Raw genomic sequence first — 25904 nt, forward strand, 5'->3', positions numbered from 1 at the left:
CTCAATTTAAAGAAACACACTCTGCAAATAGGAAATTTTAGGTCACCAGCCCTCCCCTAAAAACCCAGGGTGGCCTCTTCTATTCAGGGAATTTAAAGAGCAGCATTGAGATGTCTGTCTCTCTTGAGGGAAGCCACCGTGGAAATTAGTACATAAGGGCAGCAACTCTCTCTTGGGTAGAAGTGACTAATCTGAAAATGATGTCTTCTCCTTACCAAGCTCGAGTAATTGGCTTGCTGAGACCCCTCAAGGATGTAACAGTGACAGCTGGGGAATCAGCAACCTTTGATTGCGAACTCTCTTATGAGGGAATCCCAGTAGAGTGGTTCCTGCAAGGAAAGAAACTGGAGCCCAGTGATAAGGTAAAGAAGCAAAACTTTATTTTTCCTCATGTTTCCTCCTCCTTCCTCTCTTTCAACTCTCTTCTCCTTCTTTATTTCTTATTTACTCTCTGCCAGTAGAAGCACTAAGGCACAGCAATACAGTAGTGCTGCTGTGCCAAATGGTAAAACCTCACTAAAGCAGATATAGCATTTTTTTCCCCAGAAATTCCAGTATTCTGGAATACTACAAATATTTATCATACAAAGGGAAACTAAGATTCAAAAATATCAATGATTACAGCAGTGATTTTGTTCCTGATTCTGTTGGAGACTCAGACACAGGGGTGAATGATTTTTGCTTAATTGGAGATTACAATTTGCTTAATTGTAGGTTAATTGTAGTTATAGTGAGAGGGTTTTGAAAGGTGCTATCAGGAAATGCTTTTTTTCTCCTGAATGCTGAGTTGCAGTCCAATTCTGCTTATAAGGGGATTAAGAGGATTCAAATTCCATTTCAGGCATTTGTTCTGGCTCTCCAGATAACTTTCTGGGCAGATTTGCTTGTCAAGCACTTCTCACTAGCTATTTTTAACCCTTCATCAAGTACCGGCTCTTAACACTGAGATCTGAGCAGCCTGGAATGCAGTCAGTTTAATATTCAAAGTTAATGGTAGGGGAAATACATAAAGAAACATAAAGAAATACATTAAGAAACAGAAAATATAAATGGATATCACTGGTTATAAGACTTCTTTTTCATGTACTAGTCCTAAGGGAAATAATGCAAAAATTAGAAACCTCACACAAAGCAAACTTTCAAGGTTTCAGAACCTGTAATAATGCTGCTAATAATACTTTAGTACAGATCTTTTTCTTTTACATACAATTTTTAGCATATTATTTCAGGTTTTACTAGATCTTCTGAGCTTCACCAAATTTGCCTAAAAGAAATAAAAAATATTTTATAAAAAAAAAGAATATAGAAATAGGAAAAGAAAAACTAATCATGGTGATAGGTGACCCTGTTACAGTATTTAAGGACAGATAAACAAAATTGAAACTCAGCAGGTGAGATGTAATAAATCAAGCTAATGGTTTCTGAGTCTAGGAATAAAAATGTGGAAAGATATTGATCGGTGCAGTGGCTTGACAGTTATTACTGCATGGCAAGAAAAATATTGTATGTTCAATATTCTGTATGATGGAACATTATTTTGTTCTTATGCGCTATCATTTTAATTACATGAAAAAAAATCTAGATTTTCATTCAGTTTACATATACAGTCAAAGCTGTCATTTTACTTCAGTTGAAATTTTGTCAAGAAGAAATTCAGAGTAAACCATATATTTACTTGATGCCCATTGAAAATAGCCTCTTGAAACACTTTTACTACCATCTTCAAGATTTAATTGTACAAGTGTTTCATTTCAACTGTTTTTAATTCAGACCATTATTTTGCCTCTGCGGCCGGCATTCAGCTGTACACATAGAACCTTTATTGAAGTGACTTCTTTCTTTATCTTTACTGCTTATCTTGGTCAAATATATATTTGCCTGCATCTCAATCTCTTTCAGATGAGCATTCACTAGAGCTAGTTTTCAGGGACACAATGACCATTGGGGAGGAAGGACAGCCTCTTAGTTCCTTCCTTCCCTCTGAAGCAAAAGGGACTGTCTTCTCAAAAGTAACTTAATCTTTTACGCTTCTTCCTGAGCAGAAGCTCGCTTTTCTCCTTTATTTTTCTAAAGCAGCATCTACTACTTGATCACATACTTCTCTGAAAACAAATAAATAGAATTCTTCAAGAGCTATGTTAAAATTTACGGCATGAATGAGTAGCAGCCCTCTTAATGGCTGCAGTGCAGGATGTATCCTTGAATCCCCCAGGTCCACTCCTAGAGAAAAAGGATGTTTGTGTAGCAGTAGCCCAATTCAAACTCATGATTGCAAAGTAGTTTCAGCAATAAATCAACACAGAAATGTTTTTTTTTAGGCAGAATTTTTTACCAAAATTTAATAATAGAAAGTCAAATCAGCATTTTCAAAAGAGTGTATTAAGGGGGTGCCAAACCTCTCTATATCTCTCTAAAAGTTTTTACTTTAGATGTAACCAGAAGTAATACCAACTTTTTCCCATAAATTTATTTATTTTGGTATTTATTAGTACCTGCTCAAAATAAACATGATCTCAAGTCAGCCTCATTTTGAACTTTGATAGTAGATTCAGGTTTTCTAATACAAGGACACAAATACCTTAAAACATGGGGAAACTTAAAATTACAATTACTTGTAAGTGAAAGGACAAAACAGAAATGATTCTTAAAATCCTCAAAGCATTTGTGTCTTGAGCTATACCTAGTATAAACAAAAGGATATTATCGAAATTTCATATAAAAATAAACAACCAAACTCCATAGATAACAATAAATAGCAATGCTATTTCATTAAATATTTCTTAAATATTTGTTGTAAATACTTACAAAGGGGTTTTTTATGTACTTTATAAGGTCATGACACGTGCTGAAGGAAGAGTTCACACACTTATTCTTAGAGACGTCAAGTTAACAGATGCAGGAGAGGTATCACTGACAGCAAAAGATTTCAGAACTCAGGCAAATCTTTTCGTGAAAGGTAAGTCAGCTATTTTAATTATACCATAGTCAGTGTTAATGGCCCATTAATGATTCACCCTGGAATAGGATGTTAATATACACCATATATCAAATTAGTAGGATCATACATACAATATTGGACTGGTAGATAACTTTCCCGATTAAAAAAGCCACTTACTTAAAATCTTTATGCTTCACAGAAGAGCTGAGGAAAGGGAGAAATGCTGGAAATGGGAAATTAATCAGTTCATTAGGATTTCCAGGGCTTCATTGCAGACTTGAACATTCAATTGGCCTCAAGATGACCCACAAATACTGGCCTTTATGGCTCCCAAAGGCTTTTTTCTGTTCTTCGGAGTACCCAGAAACCTATAAGAGCACAACTACACCATCAGTCAAGTGACATAACATTGACCGTATACCCACTTGCACTGCTTGCAAGCTGTGTATGGCTAAGAAGTCAAAAAACTGCACACACTTCTAACTAATTTAGTAATTCAAGGAAAAAAAATTTTAAAAGCATTCCTTAAGTTCAGAGTATAACTTCAGAGTCACTAAGATCACATGGGTATTCTTCAGCTAAAGAAACTGAGTTGCAAGGTTTTGTGATCATTTGTGAGTAAAAACCCTGTGGAAAAGGGTATCATTCAGTCTAATCTTACAGTAGGCTGAGAATGAAGAAATTAACTGAATTATCTGAACATGTTTGGGCATTAAAAATAAAAAATAAAAAAAAAACCAAACTTCAGCAGAAGTGTATAAGAGCCTTTTTGATTATTCAGTCAAGGAAAATTAGTAAACAGTATGGGACAGTTCTGTACTAGCAGAGGGCTGGCTATAATTTAGATCTTTTCTATCAAAAATCTGTTTCTTTTAGAACCCCCAGTTGAATTTACTAAACCACTTGAGGACCAGACTGTTGAAGAGGAGGCCACTGCAATACTGGAATGTGAAGTTTCCAGGGAAAATGCAAAAGTTAAATGGTTCAAAAATGGAGAAGAAATTCACAAAACGAAGAAGTATGATATAATTTCTGATGGCAGGGTCAGAAAACTCATTATTCATGGCTGCACACTGGATGATGCAAAAACATATACCTGTGATGCTAAGGATTTTAAGACATCATGTTTTCTCAATGTAGAACGTGAGTCATTTACAGTTTTCTACAAAATGTCTAAGTGCTATAAACGTCATGTACTGGTGTCTGTGACTGGCAATAATATCAATGTCAGCAATTTATTCTTCTCTACCGAACACTTTCCTCTACTAAAAATTTTCTTTTCTCTTATAGCTATTCGTGTTGAGTTCCTGAAACCCCTAACTGACCTTGAAGTTAAAGAAAAAGAATCTGCTCGATTTGAATGTGAAATTTCTCGTCCAGGTGTCAAGGTCAATAATAATACTTTTTAATCGGAATAACTCCTTCAACTAGAGCTTTTTTTTTTAAATTGACAACTTTATTGTGTTGTTACAAAAGAATACACAACTGAAATCTATGATGAGTATGTTAATATTAATAACCATGTTGATTTGTTCTAAAACAGGTGAAGTGGTTTAAGGATGGTATTGAAATTAGAAAAGGCAAGAAGTATGACATAATTTCCAAAGGTGCAGAACACATTCTTCTTGTCAGTAAATGTGTCTTGGATGATGAAGCTGAATACGCCTGTGAAGCCAAAACAGTTCGAACTTCAGGCCTACTTACAGTGATAGGTAAACACAGTGTTTTAGAATCTAATTTATGAAAAAGAAACATGTTTTTTTGATGAAAGGCTTTAATCATCTTTCTAAATTCGTGTTGCAGAGGAAGAGGCTGTTTTCACAAAAAATCTTCCTGATCTTGAAGTAAATGAAAATGACACTGTGAAATTGATCTGTGAAGTTTCAAAGCCTAATGCCGAAGTTACTTGGTTTAAAGGAGATGAGGAGGTGCCTGATGGTGGTAGATTTGAACACATTTCTGATGGCCGAAAGAGAATTCTTCTCATACGTAATGCTCATCCTGAAGATGCTGGCAAATATACTTGCAAGCTCCCAAGCTCTAGTACAACAGGCAAACTTACTGTACATGGTAAGACACTTAATTTGGTGGCCTTGTTTTCTGGAAAAAAAATTAAAAAATAAAAAATCTTAAAAATCAGTAAGAATACACAACTTGGTTTATTCTCTTCATAAGTAAAAAATAAAATAAAATAATATATATCTACAAAAATGTTTTATTTCAGAACTTGCAGCAGAATTTCTTACCAGACCACAAAATCTTGAGGTGCTTGAAGGAGACAAAGCTGAATTTGTCTGTTCAGTATCCAAAGAGGCAATTACAGTAGAGTGGCGGAGGGGCGACGCAGTCCTGGAGCCTGGTGATAAGTACGACATCATTTCAGATGGCAAAAAGAGAACACTTGTGGTTAAAGATTCTATTCTAGGAGATGCAGGAAAGTATACTGTCATGGTTGGTGAAGCTAAAGCTACAGCACGCTTAACAGTGATTGGTAAGCTTTATTTTATCAATGTGCAGGTGCATATTTTGTTGCATTCCTTGTACTACATGATGTCCTATTTCTTCCATTTTCTCAATTTCAGAAAAACTCAGGATTATAACTCCCCTTAAGGACCAAGAAGTTAATGAGGGTCAAGAAATTATCTTCAACTGTGAAGTGAATAAAGAAGGTGCCAAAGAGAAGTGGTACAAAAATGATGAGGCAATATTTGATAGTGCAAAATACATTATTGTCCAGAAGGATTTAGTTTACACTCTCAGAATCAGAGATGCACAGTTGAAAGATCAAGCTACCTATACCATCTCACTGTCAAACCAGAGAGGCGAACACGTCAAAAGCTCTGCTGCCTTAACAGTATTAGGTAAATAACTTGCACTGTATTAAATTTATTTCATCATCTTACATTCAATTTCACATCAGGATCATGAGGATGTAAATTAATCCGTTTGGGTTTTTTGTCTTAACAGAAGAGGATCTCAGAATTATTGAGCCCCTTGAAGACATTGAAACCATGGAAAAGAAAACTGTCACATTCTGGTGCAAAGTCAATCGCCTCAATGCAACCCTCAAATGGACAAAAAATGGTGAAGAGGTCACCTTCAACAAGCGCATTTTGTACAAAATCGATAAATACAAACACTCACTCATCATTAAAGACTGTGGGTTTATAGATGAAGGTGAATACACTGTTACAGCTGGACAAGACAAATCTGTTGCAGAGCTTCTCATCACAGAAGCACCAGCAGACTTCACTGAACATCTCCGGGACCAAACCGTCACTGAATTTGATGATGCTGTCTTTACATGCCAGCTTTCCAAAGAGAAAGCCAGTGTAAGATGGTACAGAAATGGAAGGGAAATCAAAGAAGGCAAAAAGTATGTACATTTTATTATGCTTGTTAATATGCTAAACATGCTTGCTTTGCTTTGTTGCTTTGTCTGGAAATTAAAATACTGCTTATTTTTCTCCCCCATAAAGGTACCAGTTTGAAAAGGATGGAAATCTGCACAGATTAATCATAAAAGACTGTAGACTAGATGATGAGTGTGAATATTCCTGTGGAGTGGATGACAGGAAATCTAGGGCAAGACTTTTTGTGGAAGGTATGAGTAAAACTGAATAGGATTTATTTCTTCATTATTTAGTAATAATAGAAAGAATACACAAATAACACCAAATGAATTGACATTTATTTCAGAAATCCCTGTTGAGATCATCCGACCACCACAAGATATTTATGAAGCTCCTGGTGCAGATGTCATCTTCATGGCCGAGTTGAACAAAGATGGTGTGGAGGTCAAGTGGTTGAGAAACAACATGATTATCGTCCAAGGTGACAAACATCAGATGATGAGTGAAGGAAAGGTCCACAGGCTGCAGGTGTGCGACATAAAGCCCCGTGACCAAGGAGAATACAGATTTATTGCCAAGGATAAGGAAGCTAGAGCTAAGCTTGAATTAGCTGGTAAGTTGCTTGCTTTGTGTTTCTTTTATAAAATCTTAGATTAGTGAATTAACTATTTAATTAAATTGATTTTTGTTCTTTCAAAGAGTTGAATTAAAATGAATTCACAATCAAGCTGAGACAAGTGCAAGTCTGTTAAACTGTATGAATTATAATTCAGGCCACAAACATTTTTTATTATACCACACTGATCCAACTGTTGAGGAAAATACAGGTCACTTTTCAGTGTCTATACCAACGAGTGTGAATTGAGCTTAAAGGAGACAAAACTTTTTCATTAGGTCACTGCAGATCTAAAACATGAAAATTATTTGGCCTACTCACTTCAGTCATATAAGACATTTAATTCCTAATTTGTCTATTTTACAGGATCAGACCAATAAAATACATTAAATTAATGCTCAAAAAGCAATTCCCTCTTCCCCAATTTTATAGGAGGACACAGTACATACCAACCAGCCTGAGTTTCTTTCTCTGGAGCAATCGATGAGTATACGAAGGATTTGTTTAGAATTCACACAACAGCTTCTTTTACTTTTCTATGTTAGCTGCTTTGCTGACTACACAAATATATCACACTTTTTTTATATGTAGGTACTTACTTGTCATGTTGATCTTCCTTAGCTGCACCAAGAATCAAGACTGGTGATCAAAACCTTGTGGTTGATGTTGGGAAGCCTTTAACTATGACTGTTCCATATGACGCCTACCCAAAAGCAGAAGCTGAATGGTTGAAAGGGGAGGAAAGTCTGCCCACAACAACTGTTGATACAACAAATGACTGCACTACCTTCAAAATTTATGAAGCAAAGAAATCAGATAAGGGAAGGTACAAGGTTGTACTTCAAAACAAACATGGCCAGGCAGAAGCATTCATCAATGTAGAGGTCATTGGTAAGTACTCCCATTATTAAAACCTTGTTTACATTTATTTAAGCCAGAGGAAAAAAAAAAAAAAAAGATGCAATGCCCTAAAGTATTGTCATATCTTTGTTAGATGTTCCAGGTCCGGTTAGAAACTTGGAAGTCACTGAAACTTATGATGGTGAAGTTGGCCTCACCTGGCAAGAACCAGAAAGTGATGGTGGAAGTAAAATAATAGGCTATGTCGTTGAAAGACGTGATATCAAGCGTAAGACCTGGATTATGGTCACTGATCGTGCTGAAAACTGTGAATACACTGTTACTGGACTTCAAAAAGGAGGAGTTGAGTACCTCTTCCGTGTTAGTGCACGGAACAGAGTGGGCATTGGTGAGCCAGTGGAAACAGAGAGACCTGTGGAAGCTAAGAGCAAATTTGGTGAGCAGAAGTTATGAAAAACTCAGTGTTTGATGACAGTGTAAGAAAAGCAGTACAAACTAACAATAGGTAAAAAACACATACCTTGTTTTTCCTTTTTCTCCCTAAAATAAAATACAGAAGTTCCTGGTCCTCCTCAAAATGTAGAAGTTACTGATGTGAACAGGTTTGGAGCTACACTTACCTGGGAACCACCTGAGTATGATGGAGGATCTCCAATTACTGGCTATGTTATTGAACTCCGTAACAGAGCTTCCATCAAATGGGAGCCAACTATGACCACTGCAGCTGATGAATTGTCAGCTGTCCTGACTGATGTTGTGGAAAATGAAGAATATTTCTTCAGAGTAAGAGCTCAAAACATGGTTGGAGTTGGCAAACCAAGTCCTGCTACACGTGCAGTAAAAATTATGGACCCAATCGGTAAGTATGCAAGCACTGATTGTGATTGCATTATGAGACAGGGACATTTTGGCTGTTTATGTATTATGTGTGCAGGAAAGTTCAATTGAGAAACGTGTGCTGCAACTACCATGTACAGTTAGATTTTTTCTACTTTTGTCCTTCAAACATATTAGAAGTACCTTGCTACCATTTCGTTCAGTAACAACTCCAAATATTTTTGCTCTGAAATTAGGATCCAACCTCATTTCAAAAACTGGTTTAGAAAAAGCTATGCAAAGGCTTGAAAAATCTATGCAAAGGCTTTAAAAAGAGTACTTTAAGGTATAGACAGCTGATATGCAGAACCATATTCCTTTATCAGTTGTGAAAATGTATTTCTCTCAAATTATTTTCAGAGAGACCAAGTCCTCCCATTAACTTTGATCATTCAGACCAAACTAAGTCATCAGTGCAGCTCACATGGGAACCTCCCCTCAGAGATGGAGGAAGTCCAGTCTTAGGCTATATTGTTGAAAGGCAAGAAGAAGGAACAGACAAGTGGATTCGCTGTAATCCAAAACTAGTACCTGCTCTTACTTTTAAGGTAAGATGTTATGTTCATCAACAAAGTGCTCAAAATGTGTATCTCATCTTTAATATGAGTCACTGAATGATTATTTGTGCTTCTTAGGTAACTGGATTGAAACCAGGATCCAGTTATTACTACAGAGTCTCAGCAGAAAATGCAGCTGGTGTGTCTGACCCAGCGGAGGCTATTGGGCCATTAACTGCAGATGATACTTTTGGTAAGCCATCTGCTATTTTTAAAGATAATTAATCAGATAAGACACACAATTAAAGTGCATCTTGTGGGTAATATGTATATTTTTCACCAGATAACTGTGATGCCAACTAGTATAGAGAGCCTTAGACCTTTGAGAGTCTGAACTATTTCTCCTCCATTATGAATTCTGCAGATAATTAGCTGTACTATTAGGCAGAGACTTATTAGGTTGCCTGAAGAGCAAGGCCTTTTGTCTCCTGACGTAGCTTTGTGGGAGATGGGAGATAACAGAAGGAGAGAAAGGCAGAGAAGATAAGAAAAATAAAATTGAAACAATACAAAGTTTTTATATTAAAAGGTAAATTAGATCTCCCACTTGATAATGCTAAGCAGCCTTATCATCTCACATATTTCTAAAAAACATTTAGCCAGGAGCGATAGGGAGTGATAAGCCACAGCTAGGCCTAGACAGCTCTAACCTGCAGGCTGAGATACAGTCAGAATCAGCCTCTCAACACAGCTATCATTAGCCATATTCAGAACATCTGAAAATATTTCAGTGAATCTATTTTCCACTTTTTCCAGTTGGACCTACAATGGACCTAAGTGCATTTAAAGATGGGCTGGAAGTAATTGTTCCAGAGCCAATCAAGATCCGTGTCCCTACCACTGGCTACCCTGTGCCAACCGCCACATGGTCTTTTGGTGACCAAGTCTTGGAAGAGGGTGATCGTGTAACAATGAAGACCACTGCGTCCTTTGCAGAACTTGTAATTACTCCAAGTGAACGTCCAGACAAGGGAATTTATTCCTTAACATTAGAAAACGCTGTGTCATCTGTTTCAGGAGAAATTAATGTTAATGTCATTGGTAAGTGGTCATATATATATTCTAGCAATAACATTCTATATTTGTCTTGCTAAAATCTAATTAGGTTAATAATGTGGAATCACACAACTTTCAGTAAACCAAGTATATTTAAAATATAACTAAAAACTCTTTTCTGGTTTTCAATATCCAACTTCGCTGTTTAAGGAAGAATAACTAAAAAGTGTAAATCTTCTGGCAGATAGATTACATAGAGATCATTTGTCAAACTCCTATTACAAAATAATTAATGCAATTTCTGTGATTTCTAGCTCGTCCAAGTGCACCAAGAGAACTTAAAGTTTTAGACATAATCAAGAACACAGTACAGCTGTCATGGGAACCTCCAGAAGATGATGGTGGAAGTCCAGTTACTGGCTACATAATTGAAAAACGTGAAGTAAGCAGGAAAACATGGAACAAAGTAAGTTCATTCTTTCTCGTTTCAATTTCTATTTGCTATATGGTTTCCACATGTGCTACTGAACTTTTTTTCTTATTTTGGTAATTGCTCTTTGGAAATAAATTTTAGAAACACATTGGAGCCTTCCTTCTCTTTAGGTTATGGATCATGTTGTTGACCAAGAGTTCACTGTACCTGACCTCATCCAAGGAAAAGAATATTTATTTAGAGTTTCTGCATGCAATAAATGCGGCCCAGGAGAACCTGCGTATATCGATGAACCTGTAAATATGTCAGCACCAGCAAGTGAGTCAACTGTTTCACATTGTTGCTGATTTTCTGTTTCTGAGATCTTGTTAATTTTCTTCAAAATAAGATGTAAAAAAAAACTTTCCTTAGGCTGGTTTCTAAGACCCCATATGTTTTTGATTTTTAATAGCGGTGCCCGATCCACCAGAGAATGTTAAATGGAGAAATCCAACATCAAAAGGAATCTTCCTAACATGGGAGCCTCCCAAATATGATGGTGGTGCCCGCATTAAGGGTTATCTGGTAGAAAAATCCCAACGTGGCACAGACAAGTGGGAGACATGTGGGGAGCCTGTTGTTGAAACAAAGTAAGTAAATTAACATCAAAGGGTATATCCTTTCAACTAACTGAGCCATCCTCACCACTTTAAATATCTGGATTTTTTTTTTTTTAACAAACAGAATGGAAGTAACAAAACTCAAGGAAGGAGAGTGGTATGCATATCGGGTTAAGGCTTTGAACAGAATAGGAGCTAGCAAGCCAAGTAAGCCAACAGATGATATTCAGGCCATTGATGCAAAAGGTAATTACTTCAATCACCAAATTACAATAACTGCTTTATTTTTACTAGAGTCTGAAATACTGTTTCTATAACAACGTTTTTATTCTCTCCTAAATCAGAGGCTCCAGAAATTTTCTTAGATGTGAAGCTTCTCGCTGGACTTACTGTGAAAGCTGGAACTAAAATTGAGCTGCCAGCTAAAGTAATTGGAAAGCCTGAGCCCCAGATTACTTGGACCAAGGCTGACAAACTTTTGATACCTGACAACAGAATCACCATTGAAACCAAACCTAATCATTCTACAGTCACTATTACAGACAGCAAGAGGAGTGACAGTGGAACCTATATTATAGAAGCCGTAAATTCCAGTGGACGTGCTACTGCTGTCGTTGAAGTTAATGTTCTTGGTATGCATGTACTTTATGTTGTTTATAAAAAACATTAGTAATGTACTGAGGTATGCAAGCAGAAGATTAACATTCACATCTTGTCCTCTACAGATAAACCTGGTCCACCAGCTGCATTTGATGTATCAGAAATCACAAATGAATCGTGCCTTCTGACATGGAATCCTCCACGAGATGATGGGGGTTCTAAAATTACCAACTATGTCCTTGAGAAAAGAGCTACAGACAGTGAAATATGGCACAAATTGTCATCAACTATTAAGGATACAAAATTCAGAGCTACCAATTTAACTCCTCATAAAGAATATGTGTTCCGAGTCAGTGCCGAGAACATGTATGGTATTGGGGAGCCAGCACAGTGTAACCCCATCATTGCAAAATATTCATTTGGTTAGTTAATTAAATTAATGTTAATTTTTTACAATATTTTAACAGGAAAAAAAAGGATATTTGTGACGGTTTTGTTTTTTGGTTTTTGGTTTTTATTTATTAATTTATACAGATCCACCAGGCCCTCCAACAGGTCTCAAGCCTACAGAGGTCACTAAAGATTCAGTCACCTTAACATGGAATGAACCAGATGAAGATGGTGGCAGCCCTATAACTGGCTACTGGGTTGAAAGATATGATCCTGAGCAAGATAAATGGATAAAATGCAATAAAATGCCGGTGAAAGATACAACATTCAAGTAAGACTATAGTCAATTTAGTCTGAAATAGGCCACAGAGACATAAAAACGTAACAGTAGCCTTTTAAACAAGTTTTACATTGTTCTTACTCTTTTTTCGTTGCTTCCATAAGTTTAGATCCAACTAAAATCTGGTGGCATACTTTTTTTGATAATTAGTTTTAAAGGAGAATGTCTTTACAGAAGAGTGAATAATCTCTTTTTTTTTTTAAATGTTATGCTTAATAATTTCTGTGCTATGTGATTATTCATACGGCATTCTAAAATAGCAGACATAGCCATCTCAAGTATCAGTTTGCCAAAACCCTGGGATTTTTTTCTCCTGATACTCAACTAACAACCATGGAACATGCGAAAATGCAAGATGGCTCTCAAAACATTGGTTTCTGTGTCATGGTGCACCATTTTATTGTTGACAGTATACCTATTTTGACTGTTCACCATTTCATAAAACATCATTAGCAGTAATTTGGGTATTTTCAGATTTTCCAAGTAAACTGTAGTATGAAGAGTAGAGAGAATAATGGTTTAGGCATGAGTTAATGTGTAGATTTGGTTTAATCAAACTTAATTTTTATTTCCAGAGTTAAAGGTCTTACAAATAAGAAGAAATATAAGTTCCGTGTCTTGGCAGAGAATCTTGCAGGACCGGGAAAACCAAGCAAGGAAACAGAGCCAATCTTAGTGAAAGACCCAATTGGTATAATAAACACATTTCTAATTGTTTAATTTAACAACAAAAAAAAAATTCTTTGTTTTCAATTATGTAATTAATATTGGACTCCTGTCTAGATCCACCATGGCCTCCTGGAAAGCCAACTGTGAAAGATGTTGGCAAGACATCATTATTCCTGAACTGGACAAAGCCAGAACATGATGGAGGGGCAAAGATCGAATCTTATGTCATTGAACTATTAAAGACTGGAACAGACGAGTGGGTGAGAGTGGCTGAAGGAGTTCCCACAACTGAACACTTCCTCAAAGGGCTTATGGAGAAACAAGAATATTCATTCCGCGTGAGAGCTGTGAACAAGGCTGGTGAGAGTGAGCCCAGTGAACCCAGTGACCCTGTGCTGTGCAAGGAGAGGCTCTGTGAGTATTGTTTCAGAACGTGCTGCTACTGCAAATACACTGTCTCTGTCTTTAAAGAAGCCCCATGTCTGCCTGTGTCCGTAGGTACCAAGTGAACGCTTGGAAGGCTTATGGAATATTAGAACCTGCTGTGCTTCAGCTAAGAAAATACAAAGTTTTAATAGTTTTGGTGTTTTCCCTGTCCTCCAAGATCTTTGATGGGAAATACGCTGGCCTCTTTTTACCTTCTTTTTCTGTTTTACAGATCCTCCTTCACCACCTCGGTGGCTTGAGGTTATTAATATTACTAAAAACACAGCAGATCTTAAGTGGACAGTACCAGAAAAAGATGGGGGCTCCCCAATTACCAACTACATTGTTGAAAAGAGAGATGTAAGGCGAAAAGGCTGGCAGACAGTTGATACAACAGTGAAAGATACCAAGTACACAGTGAGCCCACTGACTGAAGGCTCATTGTATGTGTTCCGTGTGGCTGCTGAAAATGCCATTGGACAGAGTGACTATTGTGAAATTGAAGATTCAGTGCTTGCTAAAGATACTTTCAGTAAGTTTCAGATTTGCTTAGTGATCAGTAGGAACAGCTCACATGTAATGGATTCCTATTCTTCTAATGTGTGTATTTTTTCTTTAGCAACCCCTGGGCCTCCATATGCTCTTACAATAGTTGAAGTGACAAAAGGTCATGTTGATTTGAAATGGGAACCACCTAAGAATGATGGTGGCAGACCGATTCAAAGGTAAGGTCATTTAACGTTTGTGTAGTGTTTCCTGTAGATGAAGATGAATGTCATGAATGAAGACATTTCTCCCAAAATGTTTAAATTTTAAATGGACACATTTTATATGAAAAAGAGGTGAATGGATGTAAAAGAGAAGCCATGTGGTCAAAACAATTAAGGGTTTGATTTTAAAATGTGGAAATTATGCATATATAAATAACCTAACCTGTATGAACAATCAATGTGTGTCAACATCCTTAAAACAGCATCTAATCAAATCAGATTAACTTGAACTGTATATAAAATTTAAAAAAAATTAATGCAACCGTAGTCTCCAGTTCTTCCAGAGTTGTAGCCACTTAGACCCGTGTACCAAGTAATATAATTACATTTTCCTTCTGCCTAAGTTTCTCATTCAAACTGTATGCACTTAGCTAAGATAAAGCCTCATCTCTTTTCTGTTCATTCTCTTCTTTATTACACTTTTCAAACAGACTGTTTTACTCCTTTGGGTTGCTTCTTACTTGTCCTTTTCTTTGGTTTCTAAAGTATCTGTCCTCTGAAATTCACCTTGAATGCCAGTTACATTTTTCCTTTTTATATTTTCACTCTTTCTCTCCTTCCCAATAACAGTAAGCATATCTTGAACAAACTGACAACTACAGAGATCTGCCTGAAGCAACATGTCGCTTAATTCACATTACTTTCCCATAGCCTATCATAGGCAGAATTTTGACAGCTGAGTAACTCACAGATAATATCTACAAATATTCTCAGTGGACTAACCACTGAGATGCAAACTAGCAATGATACAAGTGTAGTTTGGAGGTTCTTTTACCTCTGCAGCTCTCTAAAACTGAGAACACAGCAGAAGTTCAGGAACTGGTTTTCAGAATTGGGTCTGTCAGTAATGTCAACCCCATTATGTCCAAGACCTACCAGGACTACCAGGATTAAGTGGCTGATTTGTGAAGTAAATTGCATTGAATCTGTCACCCATGACTCTCTCTATTTTTCCACTGGCCAAACTATTCTAATCTCTCTTCATCTATTTTATTGAGTAAGAAGCCTGAAGTGTTCATATGTCAAGTGCCTGATAGTATTTCCCCCAATTTATTCAGATATGTTATTGAAAAGAAAGAAAAACTAGCCACTCGCTGGGTAAAAGCTGGCAAGACAGCTGGTCCAGATTGCAATTTCAGAGTGACTGATGTCATTGAAGGTACAGATGTACAGTTCCAGGTTCGTGCAGAAAATGAAGCTGGCTGCGGTCATCCCAGTGAACCAACCGACCTCATTCATATTGAAGATCCAACAAGTAAGTAGTAGTATAATATTCAGTGTATGGATTATGGAAGCAGTGTACTGTGTAAAACAGATATTCTGGGAGGAAAATGACACAATTCTTTTCCATTTCTGCAGGCCCTCCTTCACCTCCTCAGGATTTACATGTCACAGATGCAGGTCGAAAACACATTTGCATTGCATGGAAACCACCTGAGAAGAATGGTGGAAGCCCTATTATTGGGTATAATGTTGAGATGTGTGAAGCAGGAACAGAAAAATGGATGCGAATCAATTCTCGTCCAATAAAAGATCTAAAATGTAAAGTGGAGGAAGGTGTTGTTCCAGACAAGGAATATGTGCTGAGAGTCAGAGCTGTCAATGCTGTTGGAGCTAGTGAGCCATCAGACATCTCAGAAAAAGTTGTTGCCAAGGACCCAGACTGTAAGAATACATTCTTTTTTTTTTTCCAGATCCACATAACTGAAAAAAGAATGGTGTTTGGCAACTTTCTAGCAATATTATACTTACTTTTACAGGTAATCCAACCATTGATCTAAAAACTCGTGACATTGTTGTTGTTAAAGGACAGAAATTAAGTATCCCTATACCCTTCAGAGCTGTTCCATCCCCAACTATAACATGGCACAAAGATGGCAAAGAGTTGAAAGCTGGTGACAGAACAACAATGAAGAGTGACTACACCTCTGCATTGCTAGAAGTCATAGACAGTGTTCATGCTGATGCTGGTGTTTATACTATCACATTGGAGAACAAGCTGGCATCAACAACTGGCTCAGTCAACGTCAAAGTCATAGGTAACTAGCCCTTTTCGATTCTGAGAAAGATTCTTATCCGTACTTGAGCCCTGCAGCTGACAGAAGAAAGGACTAGAAAAATCCCTTTTCTGCCATGTGGAGGAATCACTTCAACTCAGACACATGTAGATTGCCATAAAGGCATTAATGTTACAAAATCCACAAAAAAAATACTTTACTGCAAGTTGGTCTAACTAGTCAGTGGCTGCTCAAAGCCCAATTATTATGAATAGTCATCATATAAATATAAAAAATCCTATAAGAATTCTGAATATTTTTCACCTTTAGGAATATAAATTAATATATATGCTGTGTAGCCAACATTTGTGGGTTTGGTCTGCTCTCTGCAAAGCAAGGAAATGCAATATAATTTCATATTTGTAGGAATACAGTTTCCCATCTACTTAGTTAACTAGTTCTATTATTATTCTTATTTAAAACAGGTCCGCCTGGACAGTGTAAAGACATTAAGGCAAGCGAAGTAACTAAGAATTCTTGCAAAGTATCCTGGGAACCTCCAGACTTTGATGGTGGTACTCCTATTCTGCATTATGTTCTGGAACGCAGAGAAGCTGGTCGTAGAACATATATCCCAGTCATGTCTGGTGAAAATAAGCTTTCATGGCAAGTCAAAGATCTTATCCCAAACAGTGAATATTACTTCCGTGTTAAAGCTGTCAATAAGATTGGAGGAGGTGAATATCTTGAACTAAGAAACCCAATCATTGCAGAAGACCCAAAACGTAAGGTTTTTTTACTACTAAATAATCTAGCAAACTGCATTTTAACTAAATCTTCATACTTTCTTTTCTCATATGATCCCTCTTTTGCTACTCTTCCACAGAGCCTCCAGATCCTCCTGTTGACCTTGAGGTCCATAATCCAACATCAAAATCAGTAACACTTACATGGAAACCACCGCTGTTTGATGGTGGAAGCAAGATTATGGGTTATATAATAGAAAAGCTCGCTAAAGGCAAGGATAGGTGGGAGAGATGCAATGACTATCTGGTACCTCTATTAACTTATCCAGTGAAAGGTCTTGAGGAAGGAAAGGAATATCAGTTTCGCGTTCGTGCTGAGAATGCTGCTGGCATCAGTGAGCCTTCTCGGATTACTCCTTTTGTGAAAGCTGTGGATCCTACCGGTATGAATTGCTCATTTGATTCTGTAGTAATTGCCATACATCCTCAAACATATTGGAAAATTCTACTCTCCATTTATCATTCTGTGTTATTACAGAGGCTCCAAAAGTCTTCCTTGCTGCAAAACTACAGTCTGGTCTTGAGGTGAAGAGAGGTGATGAGATCATACTTGAGGCACATATTTCAGGGTCACCTTATCCATCTATCATTTGGCTGAAGAATGATGAAGTTGTCAGACCAGAGGAAATAAAAAAGAGAGTAACAACATATACAAGGAAGAAGAAGGGTGAAGCTGAAGAAGAGGAACCTTTCCAGCTTTCACTGCCAGAACGTATGAGTATTGACAACCATAAAGAAGGAGAGTCTGTACTATCAATTCGTGACTCCATCAGAGCTGACCATGGCACGTTTACAATTAAAGTGGAAAATGATCATGGTGTTGCAAAAGCCTCATGTGAAGTCAATGTGTTAGGTATGTAATGAATGTCATCAAAAACACCTAGCTGCTCAGAGTATTGGGTAAGAAGTGCACAAGACGAGTACTCATCATTTTTCTTGCTTTATTAACAGATACACCTGGGCCTCCAGTCAACTTTGTATTTGAAGATGTGAGGAAAAATTCAGTCATTTGCAAGTGGGAGCCTCCCCTTGATGATGGTGGAAGTGAAATCCTAAACTATGTACTGGAAAAGAAAGACAATACAAAAGCTGAAATGGGCTGGGTCACTGTCAGCTCAACACTCAGGCATTGCAAATTCCATGTAACAAAACTGATTGAAGGAAAAGAATATCTCTTCCGTGTATTTGCTGAAAATAGAGTTGGATCAGGGCCACCATGTGTTTCAAAACCAATGACAGCGAAAGATCCTTTCTGTAAGTTTTAATTTTGAAATACAACCTTTTCAGAAAACCAGTGTAAAACTACACAGACTCTGAGAACACTCAGCTTCCTCTACATGAATGTTTCCCAGAAGAAACTTGAGCAATGTAATTATTATTTATTGCACATTTTAAACCATTGAAATAAAGGGAAATATTGAAAACATTCTAATTTCAATAGTAGAGAAATAAGAATGACAATCACTGTCATAAAACTTCACACTTAAAACACTTACTATCTGAATAGTGGCATTCTCTGTGTTCAGTAGACTAACATTCTCACCAAAAGAAAGAAACACTGCAAGTTTGATTACTGATTGCAGTTAGGAATCAAAGTTTCTAAGAAAGAGAGTAGAAGAACTATGAAATGACTTAAAATTAGTCGTTTCTCATACCTTAGTTCTCTCTTAGCTTTGAGTGAGCTCTGAAGAAGACAGCAATGATGACAAAATTGCAATCCTTTTTTTCAGCTCCACCAGATCCACCTAATAAGCCTGATGTGCAAGATGTTACCAGCAACAGTATGGTGGTTAAATGGAATGAACCAAAAGACAATGGCAGCCCGATCATAGGATATTGGATTGAAAAACGTGAAATTAATAGTACTCATTGGGCTCGGGTCAACAGGAACCTTGTGAATGCCCTGGAAATAAAAGTTGAAGGACTGTTGGAAGGATTAACCTATGTCTTTAGAGTATGTGCTGAAAATGCAGCTGGCCCTGGTAAATTTAGTCCACCATCAGATCCAAAAACTGCGCAGGACCCAATAAGTAAGTAGCTTAGCAGAAGCTAATAACAGATAGGTGACAGAATAGGATTCATAGCCTTTAACTTTGATTTACACCTATTTATTTATAGTGCCACCTGGTCCACCAATTCCAAGGGTTGCTGATACAAGCTCAACTTCTATTGAGTTAGAATGGGAACCTCCTGTGTATAATGGCGGTGGAGATATCACTGGTTACCACGTATACAAACAACTGGTGGGAGTAAAAGAGTGGTCACGTTGCACAGAGAAACCCATTAAGGTTCGACAGTATACTGTTAAAGAAGTCAGAGAAGGTGCAGACTATAAACTCCGTGTTACTGCACTTAATGCAGCTGGTGAAGGACCACCTGGTGAAACTGAACCTGTAACAGTTGCGGAACCTAAAGGTATTGCAATTGTATTATTTTCAAGAAATGTCCAGCTGCCTGAAAGGTGTTTCTTAATCTCTCCCTTGAACTAATGAACTGTTTCTCTCTCTTCTGCAGAGCCTCCCACTGTTGAGCTGGATGTTTCTGTCAAAGCAGGCATTCAGATCATGGCTGGGCAAACTATTAAAATTCCTGCTACTGTGACAGGGCGTCCTACTCCCACCATTGCATGGGCTGTGGAGGAGGGTGAATTAGACAAAGATCGAGTTGTTATTGAAAATGTTGGCACAAAATCTGAGTTAACCATTAAGAATGCATTGAGAAAAGACCATGGAAGATATGTAATTACTGCTACCAATAGCAGTGGTTCCAAATCTGCAGGAACCAGAGTAGAAGTATTTGGTAAGAAAAATATTTTCTGAAATGAACTTAGCATTTTTTTTGGTGAGATAATCTTTGGGCTTTGTCCTACTTGTTTGATTTTGTTTTTCAGATGTTCCTGGGCCAGTCCTTGACCTAAAGCCAGTGGTCACAAACAGAAAGATGTGTTTGCTTAACTGGTCTGATCCTGAAGATGATGGTGGCAGCGATATCATAGGCTTCATTGTTGAACGGAAGGATGCCAAAATGCATACATGGAGACTAGCTGTAGACACAGAGAGATCTAAATGTGATATTACAGGTCTAGTTGAAGGGCAAGAATATAAATTCCGTGTTAGTGCCAAGAACAAGTTTGGTACTGGTCCACCTGTTGAAATAGGACCCATTCTTGCAGTTGATCCATTAGGTAAGATGACTAATTTTATGGGGGTTTTAAACAATTTTTAATTATAGGTTAAGAAACCAGTATTGTTGTGTGGATTGTTTTCTATACAGAAAGTGTATTTACTTTTCTACTACCTGGATAAGGCATCTGCCTTAAATTAATTACTTCAGTCAGATCACTGAATCAGTTCTGTGAAACTACTATGGTTCTTTATGTAACAAAATACTGATGTCTACTGAGACACTACTTGTTGCCTTTTTATCCACATACATGAGAAACTTTATACTATCCATAACCATACTCAGATACTTTGCATACAAAATCTATGGCTTTAAAAAAACAGAGCTGCTGTACTCGTAAGATTAAAAATTCTCTCATTTTTTACTGGTTTTTAAACTATGATTTATCTATGTTAATAGGTCCTCCAACAGCACCGGAGAGGTTCATGTACACAGAGAGGACGAAGTCAACCATTACGCTTGACTGGAAACCTCCACGTAGTGATGGTGGCAGTCCTGTCTTAGGATATATTGTTGAGAAGAGGAGACATGATTCAAAAGACTATGAAAGAGTTAATGCAAGGCTCTGTCCAACAACATCTCTTCTTGTTGAAAAACTTGATGAACTTCATATGTATGAATTCCGTGTCAAAGCTGTCAATGCTATTGGAGAAAGTGAACCATCATTGCCCCTCAATGTAGTTATACAAGATGATGAAGGTATATCTGCTTTAAAGAAATACATACAAATATCTCCAGAACACTGGAAGGCAATTTCTGTGTTTCATCTCCATCTTCACTCCGTCATTTTTCTTCTTGTTTTCAGTACCTCCAACTGTTACATTACGCTTGGCTGTGAGAGGAGATACTATCAAAGTGAAAGCAGGAGAACCAGTTAATATTCCTGCAAAAAATGAATGGGACAAGAATGAAGTTTTAATTGACCAAACATCCAGTGCACTTAAGATAACCAAGGAAGAAGTATCTAGAAGTGAGGCAAAAACTGAACTTATCCTGGCTGCAGCAGTGAGGGATGATAAAGGCACTTACACTGTGAGAGCTTCCAATCGTCTTGGCACTGCATTTCGCAATGTGCATGTTGAAGTGTATGGTAAGGATGGGACAAGAATGAAGTTTTAATTGACCAAACATCCAGTGCACTTAAGATAACCAAGGAAGAAGTATCTAGAAGTGAGGCAAAAACTGAACTTATCCTGGCTGCAGCAGTGAGGGATGATAAAGGCACTTACACTGTGAGAGCTTCCAATCGTCTTGGCACTGCATTTCGCAATGTGCATGTTGAAGTGTATGGTAAGGATGTGACATTTTAATAAAATGACAGCTAATAAAAAGCTTTTGCCTCTTTCTTAATGTAATTCTATGCTCTATTGCTTTCCAACAGATCGTCCTTCTCCACCAAGAAATCTTGCTGTTTCTGACATTAAAGCAGAATCATGCTATTTAACATGGGATGCGCCTCTTGATAATGGTGGTAGTGAAATAACCCATTACATTATTGAGAAACGTGATGCTAGTAGGAAGAAATCTGAGTGGGAAGAAGTCTCCAAAAGTGCTGTTGAGAGAAGATTTGGGGTAATTTATAAAATATCTTTATTACGTACTTTAGTCTGCATAAAAAATAACAATAGTACACATCTAATGAAAACTGCTACTTGCATAGATACCTGTGTTTGTGCTCCATTTAGACTCCAGAATTACTAGATTAACATTGCCCATCTATGTATGTGTGTTTTCCACATGCGACAAAACAAACGAAAGTGTTCTCTTTTGCTACTTAATCTCAGCTGAGTTTAGAAGACATCTTCCTTTCCATTTCCCAGCATCATTCATAGATTTACCAACTGCAAAAACAAACATGATGACATTTTTATTTATGTTTGGTCCTATGCATGTGAAATAAGAATATCCCTAGGGCATTACATACAGCTGTGTAGTACATAAACATAGGTATGTCAATGAGATTGCAAGACAGAATTTAAAGTGAAAACCATTGCATAACTTCAAATAAGTTTATTCTGAAAGTAGCCAAGTATTGATTTAAATCTTATTTTTCAGGTATGGAATCTTGCAACAAATGAGAAATATCAGTTTAGAGTCCGGGCTGTAAACAAATATGGAATAAGTGATGAATGCCTCTCAGAAAAAGTTGTTATTAAGGATCCCTACGGCCTTCCTGGACCTCCTGGAAAGCCAAAAATTTTAGATCGCACCAGATCATCAATGCTGGTGACTTGGGAGCCTCCTTTGAACAATGGTGGCAGCCCAATAACTGGCTATTGGTTGGAGAAGAGAGAGGTGGGAGGTGTCTACTGGTCACGTGTTAACAGAGCTCCAGTAACAAAACCATCAGTAAAAGGTCTAGAGTACAATGTGCTTCGTTTGGCTGAAGGTGTTGAATACCAGTTTAGAGTTATGGCTGAAAATCTTGCTGGAATTGGCCCTCCCAGTGAACCATCAGATCCTGCCTTAGCAGCAGATCCCATATGTAAGTATATAAGTTGTATGACTATTTTTAAAGACTATATCACACCAGAAGCAAAATGTGCTACTATTATTTATATTGAATTTAGTACAATTAATCCAATGTTTTGTTTTAATTAAACCAAAAAGAATATATTGATACAAAGCAGTTTCCTGATTTGCTTTTCACCATTTTAAAAATAATTAGCTTTAATTTAATTTTTTTACCTCTTTTATGAACCTTAAACTGTGATTACACCAATGCAAACATTGCCAAATAAACTTGAGTTCAGAATCAGATTTTTATATTAATGTTTTTCTTTACTGTTAAAGAGTTCAATCTTCATGCCTTGTACCTTAAATATGTCTTAATAATATATGTAATATATGTAATTAGTATGCATGTTCTGGGATTACACACTGTATGTACGACAGAAGAAAATGAAAATACTTGCCGCCTTCTAGAAACTATTCAGAAAAATATAGGCAGACACTAACTCTCAGGTAATTTTTACTTGTTCTTGTTTTACAAGTTGTGCCTGGTCCACCATCTTGCCCAGAGGTCAAAGACAAAACCAAATCATCTGTAGCTCTTGCATGGAAGCCTCCACAAAAGGATGGTGGCAGTCCTATAAAGGGATATATTGTTGAAATGCAGGATGAAGGTAGTACTGACTGGAAGAAGGTGAATGAAGGAGACAAACTCTTTCCTACTTGTGAATGTGTTATTCCTAACTTGAAAGAGCTCAGAAAATACCGATTTAGGGTGAAAGCTGTAAACGCTGCTGGAGAATCAGAACCAAGTCCTGCAACATCAGAAATACCTGTCCAAGATATTCTAGGTAAGTGTTCTGGGAATTAATTTAGATATTTATATCTAAATGCCACGTACTGCTGTGAATGTTCAAGCAACCCGAAGTCAAAACAGAACAAACAATTGTGCAAAAATGTAACAAAAGATTGACACACATTTTTGAAAGTGTCATGATCACCATTACCAGGGCAGGATCCATTAGAAAACTGATGAGCGCCGACAGTCATACTAAGGAAATAATGTGTATTTTATGAAGAAATGACTACAACAAATTTTTCTATTTGTATACTTCCCAGCTTCCTTTTTGCACATGCAAACTTTCTCACATAAACATGCATTCTGCATGTTTGTGTGGGGTTTTAGTTCAGTGCTGACAGAAATTTACTTTCAGTAGCTCTTAAAATTTATATATTAAAATATTTTTGCAGAGGAACCAGAAATCTTCCTTGATATTGGAGCACAGGATTTCCTCTCTTGTCGTGCTGGCACAACAATTAAAATCCCAGCTGTTATCAAGGGTCGTCCAGTTCCAAAAACATTTTGGGAGTTTGAAGGAAAAGCAAAGACAACAGCAAAGGTTAGTAAAAGAAAAAGCTTTTTTCTACGTGTGTTTCTAGACATTTAAGCCTATCCCCTTTTATATTTACATTATTTCCTTTTGTTTATAGGAGGGAGGTCATAATGTACCTGAAGAAGCTCAGGTAAAGCAAACAATTTTTGTAACTTTAGTATTGTTGCATTTTTCAAACATGAATATTTAAAGTTGATATATAACTTCTCTTTCTTTCTGTAATGCACAGGTGGAAGCAACTGATACACGTTCAGTGATTATCATCCCTGAGTGCAACAGAAGTCATTCTGGACGATACAGCATTACAGCAAAGAACAAAGCAGGACAAAAAACTGTGCATATCAGAGTCAATGTGCTTGGTATGGCTTACACATATCAAAGTATTCAAATACTAGGTTTTAGTCTTGTTTTTCTACATACTTATGTAAAATTGTTTCTGTTGTGCTTTTACCTTAACAGATGTCCCAGGTCCGCCAAAAGACCTAAAAGTAAGTGATATCACAAGAGGTAGTTGTAAACTTTCATGGAAGATGCCAGACGATGATGGTGGAGATAGAATCAGAGGCTATGTTATAGAGAAAAGAACTATTGATGGGAAGGCCTGGACTAAAGTCAACGCAAACTGTGGAAGTACTTCCTTTGTTGTACCAGATCTCATATCTGGCCAAGAGTATTTCTTCCGGGTACGTGCAGAAAACCGTTTTGGTGTTGGCCCTCCTGCAGAAACCATCCAACGGACCACAGCCAGGGATCCAATCCGTAAGTGAAATCAAAGTCAAACAAATTCTTTAAAACCATATAGTACTGTACAGTGGATTTATTCACATTTCTGTTTTGTTTGTGAAGATCCTCCTGATCCACCTATTAAACTAAAGATTGGCCTTGTAACCAAGAACACAGTGAGCTTGACATGGAAACCACCAAAGAATGATGGTGGAGCTCCTGTTACACATTATAATGTTGAATGTCTCCGCTGGGATCGTACCGGAGAAGTGAAAGAGACTTGGAAACAATGCAACAGACGTGACGTGGAGGAAACAAAGTTTACTGTTGAGGATCTTGTAGAAGGTGGAGAATATGAGTTCAGGGTCAAAGCTGTAAATATAGCAGGTCCTAGTAGGCCTTCAGCCACTGTTGGCCCACTTGTTGTCAAAGACCAGACATGTAAGTACTAACTGATACCAGTAAATACAAATTCCATTTTAAAATTATGAAGTATTTTTGTATGTTAATCTTTTCAACATTTCTTTGTAGGCCCACCATCTATTGAACTCAAAGAATTTATGGAGGCTGAAGAAGGAACAGATGTTAACATTGTGGCCAAGATAAAGGGTGTACCCTTCCCCACATTAACATGGCTAAAAGCTTCTCCAAAGAAACCAGATGACAAAACACCAGTGCTGTATGATCAACACGTCAACAAGATTGTTGGTGAAGATACTTGCACTTTATTGATTCAACAGTCTCGCAGAAGTGATACAGGCTTATATACTATAACAGCTGTAAATAATCTGGGAACTGCTTCAAAGGAGATGAGACTGAACGTGCTAGGTAGATATCAAGAACTCTTATGCATTTCATAAATTGATAGCGTTCATGTGATACCTTATTTTAATAACATTTGAATTAATTCTTCTTTATAAAAATGT

General features: G+C 37.2%; 1 protein-coding gene across 1 annotated transcript in view; it reads left to right on the forward strand.

Annotated features, from left to right (window-relative positions):
* LOC104075520 (titin-like) overlaps nt 1-25452 on the forward strand; it is a 26261-nt gene extending 809 nt beyond the window's left edge. The window contains exons 3-51 of the mRNA XM_009576055.1: nt 220-362; nt 2833-2956; nt 3815-4081; nt 4229-4326; nt 4482-4650; nt 4742-5008; nt 5163-5429; nt 5521-5799; nt 5906-6314; nt 6418-6542; nt 6638-6904; nt 7529-7798; nt 7902-8204; nt 8325-8627; nt 9005-9192; nt 9280-9394; nt 9958-10242; nt 10512-10663; nt 10801-10948; nt 11082-11259; nt 11354-11475; nt 11574-11861; nt 11955-12251; nt 12364-12550; nt 13135-13250; nt 13343-13642; nt 13887-14186; nt 14274-14379; nt 15483-15679; nt 15784-16089; nt 16185-16463; nt 16907-17206; nt 17308-17610; nt 17706-18080; nt 18179-18481; nt 18958-19257; nt 19346-19642; nt 19742-20026; nt 20118-20411; nt 20810-21109; nt 21216-21500; nt 21792-21982; nt 22466-22895; nt 23404-23712; nt 24113-24261; nt 24353-24385; nt 24485-24614; nt 24715-25014; nt 25102-25452. Coding sequence (XP_009574350.1) covers nt 220-362; nt 2833-2956; nt 3815-4081; nt 4229-4326; nt 4482-4650; nt 4742-5008; nt 5163-5429; nt 5521-5799; nt 5906-6314; nt 6418-6542; nt 6638-6904; nt 7529-7798; nt 7902-8204; nt 8325-8627; nt 9005-9192; nt 9280-9394; nt 9958-10242; nt 10512-10663; nt 10801-10948; nt 11082-11259; nt 11354-11475; nt 11574-11861; nt 11955-12251; nt 12364-12550; nt 13135-13250; nt 13343-13642; nt 13887-14186; nt 14274-14379; nt 15483-15679; nt 15784-16089; nt 16185-16463; nt 16907-17206; nt 17308-17610; nt 17706-18080; nt 18179-18481; nt 18958-19257; nt 19346-19642; nt 19742-20026; nt 20118-20411; nt 20810-21109; nt 21216-21500; nt 21792-21982; nt 22466-22895; nt 23404-23712; nt 24113-24261; nt 24353-24385; nt 24485-24614; nt 24715-25014; nt 25102-25430 — 11768 coding nt within the window. The 3' untranslated portion in view covers nt 25431-25452. The remainder of the gene's footprint in view (nt 1-219; nt 363-2832; nt 2957-3814; nt 4082-4228; nt 4327-4481; nt 4651-4741; nt 5009-5162; nt 5430-5520; nt 5800-5905; nt 6315-6417; nt 6543-6637; nt 6905-7528; nt 7799-7901; nt 8205-8324; nt 8628-9004; nt 9193-9279; nt 9395-9957; nt 10243-10511; nt 10664-10800; nt 10949-11081; nt 11260-11353; nt 11476-11573; nt 11862-11954; nt 12252-12363; nt 12551-13134; nt 13251-13342; nt 13643-13886; nt 14187-14273; nt 14380-15482; nt 15680-15783; nt 16090-16184; nt 16464-16906; nt 17207-17307; nt 17611-17705; nt 18081-18178; nt 18482-18957; nt 19258-19345; nt 19643-19741; nt 20027-20117; nt 20412-20809; nt 21110-21215; nt 21501-21791; nt 21983-22465; nt 22896-23403; nt 23713-24112; nt 24262-24352; nt 24386-24484; nt 24615-24714; nt 25015-25101) is intronic.
* Nucleotides 25453-25904: the final 452 nt, after the last annotated feature.

This window comes from Fulmarus glacialis, unplaced genomic scaffold, assembly GCF_000690835.1.
Source record: "Fulmarus glacialis isolate BGI_N327 unplaced genomic scaffold, ASM69083v1 scaffold6724, whole genome shotgun sequence".
NCBI classification, from domain to species: domain Eukaryota; kingdom Metazoa; phylum Chordata; class Aves; order Procellariiformes; family Procellariidae; genus Fulmarus; species Fulmarus glacialis.